The following is a 12,527-nucleotide window of genomic DNA, read 5'->3' on the forward strand; positions in this document are numbered from 1 at the left end:
TGGGAGTCACACTTGGCCTCGCTCTAAGTACACTACGTGGTCTCAAAAAATTGAGACTTATTTTTACTTTGTGTCTGTGAGTGATTTGGCTGCTTGCATGTCTACGCCACACGTGCACGCAGTGTCTGCAATGGAGCCCTGGGAACTAGAGTCACAGATGATTGTGAGTTACTCTCTGGGGACTGGGATTCAAACTCTGGTCCTCTGGAAGAGCAGCCAGTGCCCTTAACCACTGAGCCATCTCTCCAGCTCTGAAACATTTGGATTTATCAGTCTTGAATGAGGGAAACCCTTTCTGCTCATGTCTCTATCTTGGTGCCCTGAAACACCAGGCAAACAGCAATTAAATAATTTTAATTACCACAATTTTTATAATTAATTAAGCAAGGAAAGAACTGGGTCAGTATGGTCACACCTTTGATGGACTCTAAGACACATTAACTACTGAAAAAAGAAATGTACATTTGTCTTAATCAGGGCCTCTATTCTTGGACAAAACATCATGACCAAGAAGCAGGTTGGGGAGGAAAGGGTTTTATTCAGCTTACATTTTCACACTGCTGTTCATCACTGAAAGAAGTCAGGATTGAAACTCAAGCAGATCAGGGAGCAGGAGATGATGCAGAGGCCATGGAGGGATGTTCTTTACTGGCTTGCTTCCCCTGGCTTGCTCAGCCTGCTCTCTTATAGAACTAAGACTACCAGCCCAGAGATGGCACCACCCACAAGGGGACCTCCCTACTTGATCACTAATTGAGAAAATGCCTTACAGCTGGATCTCATGGAGGCATTTCCCCAACGGAAGCTCCTTTCTCTGTGATAACTCCAGCCTGTGTCAAGTTGACACAAAACAAGCCAGTACATTAGATTAAATTTAGGGGAGGGGGAAGAGAAGAGAGTCCTTTATTTCCAAAGCCATTTAAAGACTAACTTTTAAAACTTCCTAAGGATGCACAGGGTTTAGTGCTTTAAACTTCTCCCTTTCTCAGAGCGCAAGCAGGGATGTTGTCCTGTGCATCCCCTCTGTCCATACCCACAGTGATGTGGGGCTGTGCTGCTCAAGTCTTACTAAGAGATGTAATTTCCTGGGCTCATTTGCAGTATTCTAAGTGTGGCAGAGATCATAGAAACATTTGTACAGCATGATGAAAACTATTTGATTTTAGTTGGTATGATGCCCACTGTCTCAGTTATGACAGCTCCCTACCTGTACTAGAAATGTCAGCCCTATTAAAGTCACACACATAGCCGGGCGTGGTGGCACACACCTTTAATCCCAGCACTTGGGAGGCAGAGGCAGGTGGATTTCTGAGTTCGAGGCCAGTCTGGTCTACAGAGTGAGTTCCAGGACAGCCAGGGCTACACAGAGAAACCCAGTCTCGAAAAACAAACAAAAAAAAACACAACCAAATAACAACAACAAAAAAAGTCTCTCTCTCACTTACTCTCTCTCTCTCACACGCACACTTTTAACAAGGCAGCCAAGAGTGTCTTGCATACCTGTAAACCAGCATTGATTGAGAAGACTGAGGCAGGAGGAACACAAATTCATCACAAGCTACATGAGGAAATTTGACTTAACAAATTCTAAAGTATGGGAAGAGAAAATGAAGTATTCTGGTGATGAAAAATCTAGAGACCATTCAAACTCCCTTCACTAAGTTTATAAAAACCAGCCAAAAGCCCCCCAAAACCATAACCTGCAATTCAAGTAGTCAAGAGATGGAAGCAGGGACTAAAGGTTCAAGATTAGTCTGGGTTAGACCCTGAAGTCTCAAAAATTTGGGGTTGACAGCTGAGAGCACTTGCTACCGTAGAAGACCTGGGTTCAGTTTCCTGGTCCTACAAGGCTTACAATTGCTTGCAACTTTCATTCCAGGGGATTTGACACCCACTTTTAGCTTCCATGAACATCAAACACAGGTAGCGCACATACATCCAGGCAACAACATACACATTTAAATTTTTCTTGGCATGTATACACACATACAACCTACCTACCTCATAATCCAAGGAAAATCAGAATCAGTATCCAAGGACAGATCTTTCATAGGGACAATGGCAGCTGCAGATATCCTGGGTATTCAACCAGAGAAATGGATCCATTGTAACCAATTCTTTCCTTTAAGAGATCCTACCCAGGAGTATTAAAGAACACTGACCAGCCCCAAATCCAAGCAGTTCTCAAGCAGCAAATACTTCATCCGGAAACCTGGGCCTCAGGTATTTGTAAGATTCCAAAAGATGTAATCAGGGTAGTGCTTATAAACCGGCAGCTGCCCCAACTTGCAGACCATGAAGTTTGCCAAGGACCATTGGTAGGTCTACCATTATCCTCTCGTTAAACCAGTGTTTACTAGCACAGACTAGCCCAGTGTGTGTGCACTCCGGTGTTGACCCCAAGGAGGCCAGAGCCACTGAACTCCGGTCCTTTGAGAGCAGCACTTGCTCTTAACCACTGAGCCATTTCTCAGGTCCCCCATTTCTAGACGCCTATTGGTCTTTGAGAAAGCAAGCTCTTGTCTACTCTATCTGTGGTAACTCACTGAATGTGCTTTGCACAGCAGGCACAGCACTTGACAGACAGCCCCCATTCAACTGAGCACTCTACATGAGTCCTGAGGGAAGGTGAGAGGTTCAAGTGTCAGCTCTGCAGCACAAGTCTTCAGTGCTGTGCATTCCTCTAAATCTCAGACCACATTTTCGTTTTCAGTGAGAAGAAATGGTGTATCCTTTTTATAAAATCAAATACTAAAACAGACTTGGCCATTAAAAAAAAAAAAAAAAAAAACCCAACCAATTCGAAGTGATCCCTATTTTTATAGGGACACATCCTCAGGTGGTTGCATTGTTCTCAAGGTCAAGGTCACGGGTGACAACCAGTAGGCCAAGGTCCAAGAGGGCCTTTCCACTCGCCAACACTGCTCCACACTGGCAATTCCATATGGTTATGTACACAAGCAGGCATCTTGTGTCATCGCCTTCCAAGTGGTGAGCATGCACTTGTTTCCGGGGCTGAAGCTGTTGGCGAGGTTATTGACTCTTTGGTATGCACGCAGTACAGCAGGTAGGGAGTAAGCTCTTTCCATCTTGCCAAGAGCCTCCAGAGGTTCATCGCAGGAACTGGTGCCTTTATGGGCAGAGCCTCTTACCAGTCCGAGACCAGATTTCTCAATTGAACTTGAAGTTATCAATATAGCTAGGATGGGAGGTAATGGGTGAATGTACCTGACTCTACCCCGTCCAACCTAGGGTTACACACCTGCCAACCCAGCTTCCTAAATGTCTTGAATGTGAAATATTCACCCAGCCCTTGAAGTACACTTGTAAATTGAATTAGTGTCCATTTGGTTCATGATGAAAACAAGTCCTGGTTATGACATGGAATGTTATTAAAGGTTCCCTGTCAGAACTAAAAAACAAAACACATTTAACAGGAAGATGTTCTGGTTATTCACATTAGTGCCCAACAATCACATGAGCCTCATCTTTACAAAGTGGCCAAGATATTGTCAAAATAAATCAGTCTGTTCTGAACTGTTATTTAGGAATGGACACTGACCTTAATGTCTGTTTATCCAACTAAGCAATGTCCATACTACTCAGCCTTGGCGGGTTCACATTTCCATGGGTTTATCAACGCTAAAGAAATTTCCTAAGTTCAAGATCCCTCAATGACCAAGTACATTCTCACTCTTCAATTCTCAAATTTTGTATTTTCTTAAAAGTCATACATAGCAAGACTTAACTGAGATTTTATTTTAAAAAGACTTTATTCATTTTGATCAGGGGAAATGACAATTCTCAATGTCAACTTGTCACCTAATTGTAAGCTTGAACTCGCAGGTTATTTCTTTCTTGGATACTGTACCTACTAACAGTATGTGAAATGACCTCCTATTTTCTGGTTGAAACAGTTCTTTTTAATAGCCAACACTGGTACCCGGCCAGAGGAAAATGAGGCCAAGGCATAGTAACTTCACAGCCTAGCAAGTACAAATATCATCGGAACAAAGTTGTAGGCATTTAAAAAAAGTTATCAGTATAAAAAGTTCACACTGGTCTAAGACCAAGTACTCTAAACATGTACCCCAAACCCAGAAGCTTCTGTGGGACCATGGAGAGACCTCTAAGCCCAACATTTAGGGAAAAGCTCAAAGCCTGTACTTCTTAAATCTTTTTTTTTTTTTTTTTAATGCACCAAGACACACCATGTGACTTTCCACAACTCCCTTCCTTCCTCTGCCTGCATAGCAAACTGCTTAAATCTATTTAGCTTGTGGACTAGGGTGGGGTGGGCTCACTACTGCTAACTTTCCTAAAAGCTCACCCCACTGCACCAACCTTAGTGGGTAATCCCAGACATAACTGAGGAAACCCTGGCCACCAGTTTTCCCCTGCATTTACCGCTAACAAACCACTGACTCTCTTTAAAGTCATCTGTGAATTACACATGGTTTGTCAGATAGGCGCAAAGCAAAGGTAGCCAATTAACAAGCTTTGTGGTAGCCAGCAGCCCATTTCTAAGGTGAAGGGATAGAAACAAGGGCATCACTTGTGCTCAGGCAAAGAACACTTGCCAGTGAGGTACAGCCCTAGCACAAGGCTTCCCTTAGAACCATCATCTGAAAGCACACCGTATGATAGGAAGTGTCACCAATCACAACAGACTAGTGTCAGTCTCCAGAGACCCAGGGAGGAAACATTATTCAAAAGGTGTAGAAGGAATCAACAGAGAAATGAAGCATTAGACGGTAAGCACAGAGTAACACCCACAGAAACCAGGGGATAACCATGACCAGTTTCTTCCTGTGGACCAATACCCCCTACAAAATAAGTTGCGTCTGTCTTAATTATTGCTTCTTTATAAAATTACATTTCCACAGAACTATGCAGTACCTGACACGGGAAAACAATCACATAAGGAAGCATTTATTTGAGGTTTAACATTGAAACCACACAAATAAAAATTTGTATAAACATAAATCCACATCGAGTCATAACACAGGTAGCAAAGGACAAAGTAAAACAAAGGAACTAATTGGCAGCTATATACAGTTGGACACAATTGTGTCATGTACACTACAAAGTCTTTTACAAAATAATCATCTTAGGTCAACAGAAGATCAAGCAATCTTCAATGTCGTCCTGTAAGATGGTTTCTTTACACCTCCTAAAACAAAAACAAAACACTCATTAGATGTGTGCAGTCCCCACAAGCGTGCAAAGGTCCACTTTCATGAACTGCTTAAGTCCTCACTTCAATTAAAGATCACATGCATGTTCATCAGCAAAGTATAGTTTGGGCACTGAAACTCACTGGAGTTCCAAATGACACGGAATAGATCTAATTTAGAACACGGGAATGCAATCTTCCCTGTTTTGCATCTAGCGAGTGAGGGCCAACTAGAAGCACCCCTAGTAAGCCAGCTGGACGCCACTACCGACAGATTCCAGGTAGGTTTATAACGGCAACATGGTAACCAATTGCTTTGTGCATATGATCTTTAACTTATAGCCCAGATTTAAAAGTTCTTGTTTTGGTTTGTAGATTTCACTATTAGCTATAAAAAGAAAAAGCAAGCATTAAATCTTAAAGAATGAACACTTAAAATGAGGCTCCACAATTGAAATACAACACTAAACAGAAGACCAAAATGATTAAGCTGTAAAAAGGCATTTATGCACTTTAACTCCTGTAAAAAACCATTTAAGTTAAGTTTAGACACTTAATCTCCAAAAAGATTAAAAAAGAAGCCAAAGTCTGAAGTTTTCCACTTTAATCTTTACGCTGGTACATGAAGTTGGAAGAGACCATACCACAGGACAGCGTTTTCTGGTGTATGCCTTGCGCTCTGCCCGCAACGTGCGACCCCCAGAGATAGACGTGGTCAGGGTGACACACGGCCTGCAATGAAGTTCCCGCTGGCGGGTACAAACAAGGTATAATGTCAGAGTTAGAAGACAACATTCTTCTTTTCCTTAAGTTGTACCCATTTCAGTACTTTACCTGTTAACACTTCTAAAAAAGTTTAATTACTCCTCTACACCTCCTGGTACACAAAGCAAACAGAAAAACTCTTAAGTTTTTCTGTAGTTCTAAAAAAGGTGAGGTAAAACTTTAAAAGTTAAAGATCTATAGACACTTTAGGCAAAACAGGCTCATAAAGCAATTAAACAGTAACAATTTAGCAAGGACTATACAACATATCGTTTACTCATATTTTTCATTTGTCTATTGATCTTTAAGTTAGCCATTGCCAATGCTTCCCTGTGATCTCACACACCTGCTCTCCCAGCGTCCTCCTTTAGTAGGGCTGGTAATTGTTCTGGTGATTGCCGCCCCCGCGGGACGCCTTGCCGTAAGTGCTCTGCTGACCTGTGGAAAGGGTAAGTTTCACTAACCAAGTTTCCTAAAAACCGTTTTTCTAAACACAGAAAAAAAAAAAAAACTACACTGTAAGAAACTATGCATGCTGAACATTAAAACATCAAGCCATCTTAACAATAATAGCCAATAGCTGTAATTGTATTTTAAAATAACCACCACTGTCTTACTTTCCTATGACTATACAACATGACTCAACTCCAAACATCTCAACAGTAAACCCATACACGCAAGTTTAGAATGGGAAAGTACTTGACAATTGAGTTAAGTGTTCTTACCGCTGTAGTCTGCATATCCCTGTCCATATCCATAGCTCCCATAGTTATACCCAGTATAATCATAGCCGCCATAGCCACTATAGTTCTGATCACCACCATAGGCACTATTATAATTTCCATATCCTTGATCATAATAGTTATTAAATCCTTGGTTCCAGTTTTGGCCCTGACCTGAAACAATGCACAACGAAGGTTAGGAAACAACTTGGGACTGTCCCAATCCTACCACAAGCTGATCCATTCCTGTCCCCTACACTGTGGCTTCAAACCCCGCCCCATAAGCCAGCCTTTAAGTTTCACTCTAGCTGTGTTTTCCTATGGGTCATGTCCCTAGCAGCTCACTTGCCCAAGGAGGTCTCACCTCTTCCACGCCCCCTGGCACCACCTCTTCCGCCGGCTGCAGCCCCTCTGCCTCCTTTCTGTTGCTGCTGCTGCTGCCTGTACACTTCTTTGGGTTGTGCAACTTTGATTTCGCACTGAAAATAAACAGAAAATTTGTGGATGTTCCAAGTTCTGAACATAGAACAAGTTTCTCTTCACATAGACTTCACACACACACACACGATCCTCTAAGTCATTAAGGGATTTACCTTCCCAGAACCTATTTGATGGTATCTACTTTCTAACAGTTTCTTTACTGGCTCTTCATCTGTGTATGTGATAAAACAGAATCCTCTTCTTTCATTTGTTTTTGTATCCATGGGAAGCTCAATATTTTCTATCTGAAATCAGGTGCACAGACAAAACAAAACAAACCCACCAGTTAATAAAGATTATTTATACAATGCTACAGGCTCTTGACAAACACCAGGCACATCTACTGACCACCAGGTTCTAAAAAGTCTATCCTTTTATAGTATCTTATACCCCAGAGGCCACCAACTGGTGAAACACTTCACACCCTCGGGGCTTTGGCTAAGTAAGATTAGATACTGGTTTCCACTACAGCATAGAAAGCAGCCATTAAGACACAGCAGCAAGAGCAGTAATTCAGTCCCATCCTGTGAAATATTAACGAACCCCACAGACTTGACCAAACATGAGCACAGACACACATATACAAACACAGCCCACCTCTCCAAAGGCTCCAAAATATTCTTTAATTTGTTCTTCTGAAGTATCTGGGCTCAATCCACCCACAAAGACCTTTTTAGGGGGTTCTTTCCCCTTTAAAGCTTTGGCCCTTTTGGGGTCTATCAATTTGCCATCCAGTTTGTGTTCTTTCAGTTCCAAAACCTAGAAGATAAGGCAGTTTGGACTTAAAAGCCTAGAGCAATTTGCAAGCAACGCAGTAGACTCAATGCAAAACACAGCCCCTACCTTATCCACGCTAGCAGCATCTTTGAAAAGCACAAATCCAAACCCTCTCGATCTTCCAGTGACTGGGTCTGTTTTAATTGTGCAGTCTACCACTTCCCCAAATCGAGACAAATACTCAGTCAGATCTTTCTTGCTTGTATCCCAGCTCAAGCCTCCAATAAACATTTTACTAGAAATAAAGTTATTTAAGAAAAATAAGCTTAACAGTAACTTAGTGATTAAATACAGGGTAATTTACTCTCCAGGCGCAATCTGTTTTGACTACAAACACTAACATCAGACCACAAAAATCTTAGATCACTCGGTTCAAGCCAGGTGGCACGTTGCTTTGTACCACGCGAACACAAAACTTAAAAATAAATAAGCCATTAGAATCTGGTGGATGTCCTGCCCTGCTTGCTTTGGATTGCAAAGCACAACTTTTACACCGAATCCCCCACAACTGACGTAGACTCTCTCGCCCACAGCCTTAAAGCCAACTCTCCTACCCAGAAAACTTTTAGTGCCAGTCGTTTACTGGCGCCCCAACCGAAAGTTTCCCAAACCTAACCCAGGAAAAGTCGCCCGAGAGAGCGAGCGGCCAACACACACAATGAAGAGGCGGCAGCAGCTGCAGCAAGTGGCGCACAGAGCCCGGCCCCTCCCCCCCCCGGCCCCACGCGGCGCCTGCGCACTCGGGACACCGACGGCGCCGCCCTCCTGCCCCAAGCCCTCCTCCCTTCCCCCACCCGCGGCGGGCCTCTCGAGTCACCCCGTCTTACTTTCCGCTAGTGGGGAAGGCTACTGGGGTCCAGCGGGCACGCGGAGAATCGACTCGGGGAAAGACTGGGGGCAGCGCGCGCGGCTCCGGAGGGACGAAGGGCGCGCGCGGGGCTCTGGGGGAGGGGAGGAGCGGAGCGTGCGGTACCCGTCATCCTGCTGGTTCTTGCTCGCGTTGATCTTGGATCCCTCTGCGAACTCCTCTATGTTGCTGTACTCATTCATGTCCTCCATGGTGGCGGAGCCGTCGGCGAGGGGGTGCTGGCGCGCAGTCCGGGTCCCGGCGGCGGCGGCGGCGGGGCGTTGTATGGAGCTAGATTTAAAATGGCGGCGGAAGAGATCCGGCCGCCGCCTGCGCCCTCCCTTTATAGCCGCCCCGCCCGCCAATCGGGAGGGCTGCTGGGCGGTGACGTGGCGCGGGCTCCGGCGCGCCCCCTGCCGGGAGGCGCTGGCAGCGAGCGAAGGGAGGAGCGGGGCGAGCTGCCGGGGAGCCCGCGGCCGCCAATGGGAGAGGCTGCGGGAGGCCGAAGGAGCGGGAGCGGAGGGGAACAATGGCGGCGGCGGCGGCACTTGCGAGAGCCGGGGCGGGACCTCCATCGCGGCGCTCCGGGTGAGGAGCGAGGTCGCGCCGCGGGGAGAGCCAGCCGTGCGGGACCGGGAATCGCGAGCGGCGCCGTGGCCGAGCCACAGTCCCTCTTGCCTTGAGAGGCGTCGGCGTGGCGCGTCCAGTTCGGCTCAGTCCCTTGCTGCGCCCTCAAGTCCCCCAGTGCGGAGCTGCTGCTCCTGCAGCGGCCGCTCCGGCCAAAGGGCGGCGTGCTCTCCGCGCCGCTCGCTGAAGCTGCAGCGCGCCCGCCCGCCCGCCCGCCCGGCGCACGCGTGTTTTGTCCTCGCGCCGCCTGCAAGCAGCCGTGCAGAAAGCGGGTGCGCGATGACCGCCTCCGTCCTGGCGGGGGCGGCTTTTTCCGCCGTCGCCTCCGGGCGGTGTCGGCTCAGGGGCCGCGGCTGCAGGATGTCTCTTCCCTCCGCAGCCCGGGTTCCGCGCGTTCTCCCGGGCTGGCTGAGGCCGCGGCGGAGGGTGGGGCCTGCTCGGAGGACTGAAGCGGTGCCAAGGCGCACGCGGTGGGCGGGGAAGGGGGTCAGGTGCCGGGGAAGGCAAAGGGCACTCACGTCCCGGGCGCGCCACTCAAGGGACTCCCGTCTGCACGAGCCCCGGGCCTCCCGCGTGGGCTCCAGCAGGCTGCGGAGGGCTGGCGCCCGCCCTCGGGCTCCGCGCTCCGGGCTTGGGTGCTCGCGTCTTTGTTCCCGCCCACGCGAGGCCTATTTTGACGGACGGCGTTCGCGGCTCGCCGGCGGCCAATAGGCACGCGCGCCTTGCTTCCTCCGCCCCCCTCTCGGATCCCGGAGCCCCGCCTCTCCGACTGCCCACGTGGTCCGGGCCTGCGCCGCTCGCCTGCTGGTCGGGTGTAGTACCCTGGGCGGCTTCCTCTGCAATTGCGTGTCCGCGCAGCCGGCCCTGTCTCTGCGCCCCTTGGGTCGCTCGCTGTCGCCGGCGCCCCGATTGTTACTGGGCCCTCGGGAGCCCAAGACGCGCAGGTGGTGCTGCCCTCCTTAACCAGCAAAGCCGAGCCCGTGGTAGCATCCGGCAAGGAAATGGTCGTGGTTTCCGTGCCCGCCGAAGTCACCGTAATCCTGTTAGATATCGAAGGTACCACAACCCCGATTGCTTTCGTGAAGGTGAGGGGCGGAAGGGAGCGGGGAAGTTACTTGTGCCTAAAAGCGTGTGAAAGAGAAATTATAAGTGTTGCAGATTTTGCCCGAGAGGCTCCGGAGAGGCGGCGTGGCTTTCCGTCTCTGGAATGGGGAAGAGAGGCTGCGGCGGTTTGCGGGGGTGCTTTCCCTCGCGCCACCATCTTCTCCCCTGTCCTTTCGGTTAGATGGAGGAGGATAGGAAGAAGTGGAGGTGGTTTCAGCAACGGCTTGGGGAGGGGCAGGTCAGCAGGGAGGAGTTGGGGTGATTGGAGCGCCCACGGCCTGGCAGGTAGGTGTGTCGCCCGGCGGATGAGCGTCCACCATGTGCTGAAGGTTGCGGCCCGCAGAGGTGGTGGTGGCCTTGACTTAGTGGTCCTTGAGGTCTAGGCCTTCCCAATGCAAAGACTAAAGTGAAAGGATTTCTAGTGGCTCTGGTATCTTGGGCAATAGCAATTGATTTTTCGCACCATCTCACTTGCGCTGGTTTTGAGACTATAAGAACACACCTAAATTCCATTCATTTTCCTTAGAAAGCCATGATATCTTGAAGCGTTTGAGTATCTGTCCGGTTTCACAGGCTTAGGACTTGACTTTCTTCCATGTAGTCAATTTATGCACCTGTATAACTACTGATATTTATGATAGAATAGTTGAGGGTAGTATGGGGGGGGGAGTTGGAAAACCCATCGTCCAGTAAACTGCAGCCTGCTTTAAGGTCTATTTTGATTACTTTTTACAGTTGCCTGATTTTCTAGATATAGGTCATAATGTTTGTACACAATTTTAGGTCTCCAAATATAACAGCTACTTTATTTAAGACAGGGTTACTCGTCCTGTGTATAACTCAGGTTGGTCTCGAACAACCTGGCAACTGTTCTCTCTCTCTCTCTCTCTCTCTCTCTCTCTCTCTGTCTCTCTCTCTCTCTCTCCCTCCCTCTCTCCCTCTCTCCCTCTCTCCCTCTCTCCCTCTCTCCCTCTCTTTCTTTCTAAATAAGAATTATAGTGCTTTGGATACATAGCAGAGGCCCTGGAAAAGTCTAGTTGGCCATTTTGCCAAGATTTTAATTACAGTAGAGACCAGTGGAAAAATTCAAGACTGGCTAAATGCTGATAATTGTGTCCACTTTGTTGTTCTTGTTACATAATTAACTGCTTTGTGTGTGGTGATGGGGGGAGGTGATTGTAGATCACTAGCTCTATTCTCTCTCTGTCTGCTGTGGGGCACAGGGACTAAATGACAGCCGAGGTCAGGATGTGGCCTTAAATATGTACGTACCATTTTTGGAAAGTTGATTTGTTAAATAAGATAAGCTCATACAGGTCAACGTGGAAACTGTAATGCCTCTTCTCGTCTTTTTCCTCCTGTCTTCCCTGTGAGCCACTTCTTAAACCTTGGGTATTTTCACTCTGAAACCTTGTAATAAAAATGCTCTAGTGACCTACAAACAGATTGATACCAGATTATATGCACATTCGAGGCTAGCTACAAAATAATGATTTGGGACTCTCTCTTAAAGGATAGCTTTTAGCAATCAAGCATGGTGCCGCCCAGGAAGCTGGGGCAGGAGGATTGCTGGTTTGAAGTCAGCTAGGGGAACACAGTGTGACCTTATCTCTACAAGAAGTAAATACAGAACCTGGAGGTGTGGCTCAGCAGTTACTAGCACTGAGTGCTTTTCCAGAGTACCAGGTTCAAGTCCCAGCACCCACCTGGTGGCTTACAACAGTCAAGTTCCAGGGGATCAGATGCCCTGTTCTGGTCCTGTTCTGGTTTCCATAGGCATCCGGCATGCAAGCAGTACAGAGACATACGTGCAGACAAAGCACTTACAAAGTAAAAATTAAAAAAATCTTGTTAATTGTTAAGGACCGAGCATGGTGACACTCCTTTGACCCCAGCACTAGAAGGCAGAAGCGGGTGGATCTCTGTAAGGTTGAGGCCAGCCTGCTCTACGTAGTGAAGTCCAGGACATCCGGGGGGCCAGCCTGCTCTACGTAGTGAAGTCCATGACATCCTGGGGGCCAGCCTGTTC

General features: G+C 47.6%; 2 protein-coding genes across 5 annotated transcripts in view; one reads left to right on the plus strand and one right to left on the minus strand.

Annotated features, from left to right (window-relative positions):
* Positions 1–4,911: 4,911 nt before the first annotated feature.
* On the minus strand, positions 4,912–9,522 carry Hnrnpdl (heterogeneous nuclear ribonucleoprotein D like). Of its 4 annotated transcripts, XR_002380961.2 has the most exons (9): positions 8,894–9,519; positions 7,987–8,155; positions 7,741–7,902; positions 7,257–7,388; positions 7,028–7,142; positions 6,667–6,837; positions 6,288–6,379; positions 5,821–5,925; positions 4,912–5,173 (listed from the first exon to the last, which is right to left on the minus strand). XR_002380961.2 is itself a non-coding variant. In XM_021210669.2 (8 exons), the coding sequence occupies exons 1-7, from the start codon at positions 9,340–9,342 to the stop codon at positions 6,309–6,311; spliced, it is 1,269 nt and encodes a 422-aa protein (XP_021066328.1). In that variant the 5' UTR covers positions 9,343–9,518; the 3' UTR covers positions 4,912–5,173; positions 6,288–6,308. The 4 variants fall into 4 exon arrangements, 3 of the variants coding, with proteins under 3 accessions (XP_021066328.1, XP_029401109.1, XP_021066330.1); XM_021210669.2 differs by lacking the exon at positions 5,821–5,925 and having other exon boundaries at positions 8,894–9,518; XM_021210671.2 differs by lacking the exon at positions 4,912–5,173 and having other exon boundaries at positions 5,180–5,925.
* A 677-nt stretch (positions 9,523–10,199) lies between these two features.
* The window catches only part of Enoph1 (enolase-phosphatase 1), a 27,571-nt gene continuing 25,243 nt past the window's right edge, over positions 10,200–12,527 (plus strand). Inside the window, exon 1 of the mRNA XM_029545024.1 lies at positions 10,200–10,479. Coding sequence (XP_029400884.1) covers positions 10,396–10,479 — 84 coding nt within the window. The 5' untranslated portion in view covers positions 10,200–10,395. The remainder of the gene's footprint in view (positions 10,480–12,527) is intronic.

The sequence above is a fragment of the Mus pahari genome, chromosome 13 (genome assembly GCF_900095145.1).
Source record: "Mus pahari chromosome 13, PAHARI_EIJ_v1.1, whole genome shotgun sequence".
Lineage (NCBI taxonomy): Eukaryota > Metazoa > Chordata > Mammalia > Rodentia > Muridae > Mus > Mus pahari.

Coding starts and splice junctions, on each gene's coding strand:
- Hnrnpdl (XM_021210669.2), bottom strand. CDS start 9,342: ATGGAGGTCCCGCCCCGGCTCTCGCAAGTGCCGCCGCCGCCGCCATTG. Junction 8,156..8,893: donor AAGAACCAGCAGGATGACGG/GTACCGCACGCT, acceptor CTTTATTTCTAG/TAAAATGTTTATTGGAGGCT. Junction 7,143..7,256: donor ATCAAATAGGTTCTGGGAAG/GTAAATCCCTTA, acceptor GTTTATTTTCAG/TGCGAAATCAAAGTTGCACA.